The 555-nt window shown below is 66.7% G+C and overlaps 1 protein-coding gene across 1 annotated transcript in view; it reads right to left on the bottom strand.

The window, feature by feature from the left end:
- Positions 1-2: 2 nt before the first annotated feature.
- Positions 3-555, bottom strand: part of KCTD8 (potassium channel tetramerization domain containing 8) — a gene marked incomplete at its 3' end in the record, with an annotated part of 2,195 nt that continues 1,642 nt past the window's right edge. Inside the window, exon 2 of the mRNA XM_009280162.1 lies at positions 3-552. Within this exon, the coding sequence (XP_009278437.1) occupies positions 3-552 (550 nt within the window). The remainder of the gene's footprint in view (positions 553-555) is intronic.

The following is a 555-nucleotide window of genomic DNA, read 5'->3' as shown; positions in this document are numbered from 1 at the left end:
CCGGTGGAGTTGCAAGCCACCATGTGGAAGCCCGCCTCGGAGAGCCGGTCGAAGGCTTGCTCCAGGTAGGTGAATTTGAGGTAGAAGCGGGAGGTGTACTTCTCGGGGGGGCGGTCGGGGTCGCGGCTCTCGTTGAGGGTCTCGCCGAAGACCTCCTTGGCCAGGGCGATCCTGCCGCACACCATGATGCGGGCGACGCGGCGGAACTTGGCGTCCGCCTGGTTGTCCCGCACTGTGGTGTAGGAGCCGCGGTAGCCCACGGTGAGGAAGCCCGAGCGCTTGTCCAGCGCCGCCCGCTGCAGCCGGTCGCTGCTGCCCTGCGAGTTGCTGTCCTCCAGGTCGCTCTGGCAGCCCTCGTCGTTGAGCGAGCTCTGCTTGGTGACCTTGGGCGAGAGCAGCTTCACCAGGTCGCCAAGCTGGAAGTACTCGGCCTCCCGCAGCAGCCTCTCCTTCTCGGGGAAGTGCTCGGGCAGCGCCAGCTGCTTGTCCCGCAGGTAATCCAGCACGTACCTGAAGAGGAAGCCGTCGCGGTCGATGAAGAAGCGCGCCCGGCTG

This window comes from Aptenodytes forsteri, unplaced genomic scaffold (assembly GCF_000699145.1).
Source record: "Aptenodytes forsteri isolate BGI_AS27 unplaced genomic scaffold, ASM69914v1 Scaffold35, whole genome shotgun sequence".
NCBI lineage: Eukaryota > Metazoa > Chordata > Aves > Sphenisciformes > Spheniscidae > Aptenodytes > Aptenodytes forsteri.
Note: the sequence above shows the minus strand (reverse complement) of the source record. Positions and strands in the feature narration are given on the sequence as shown.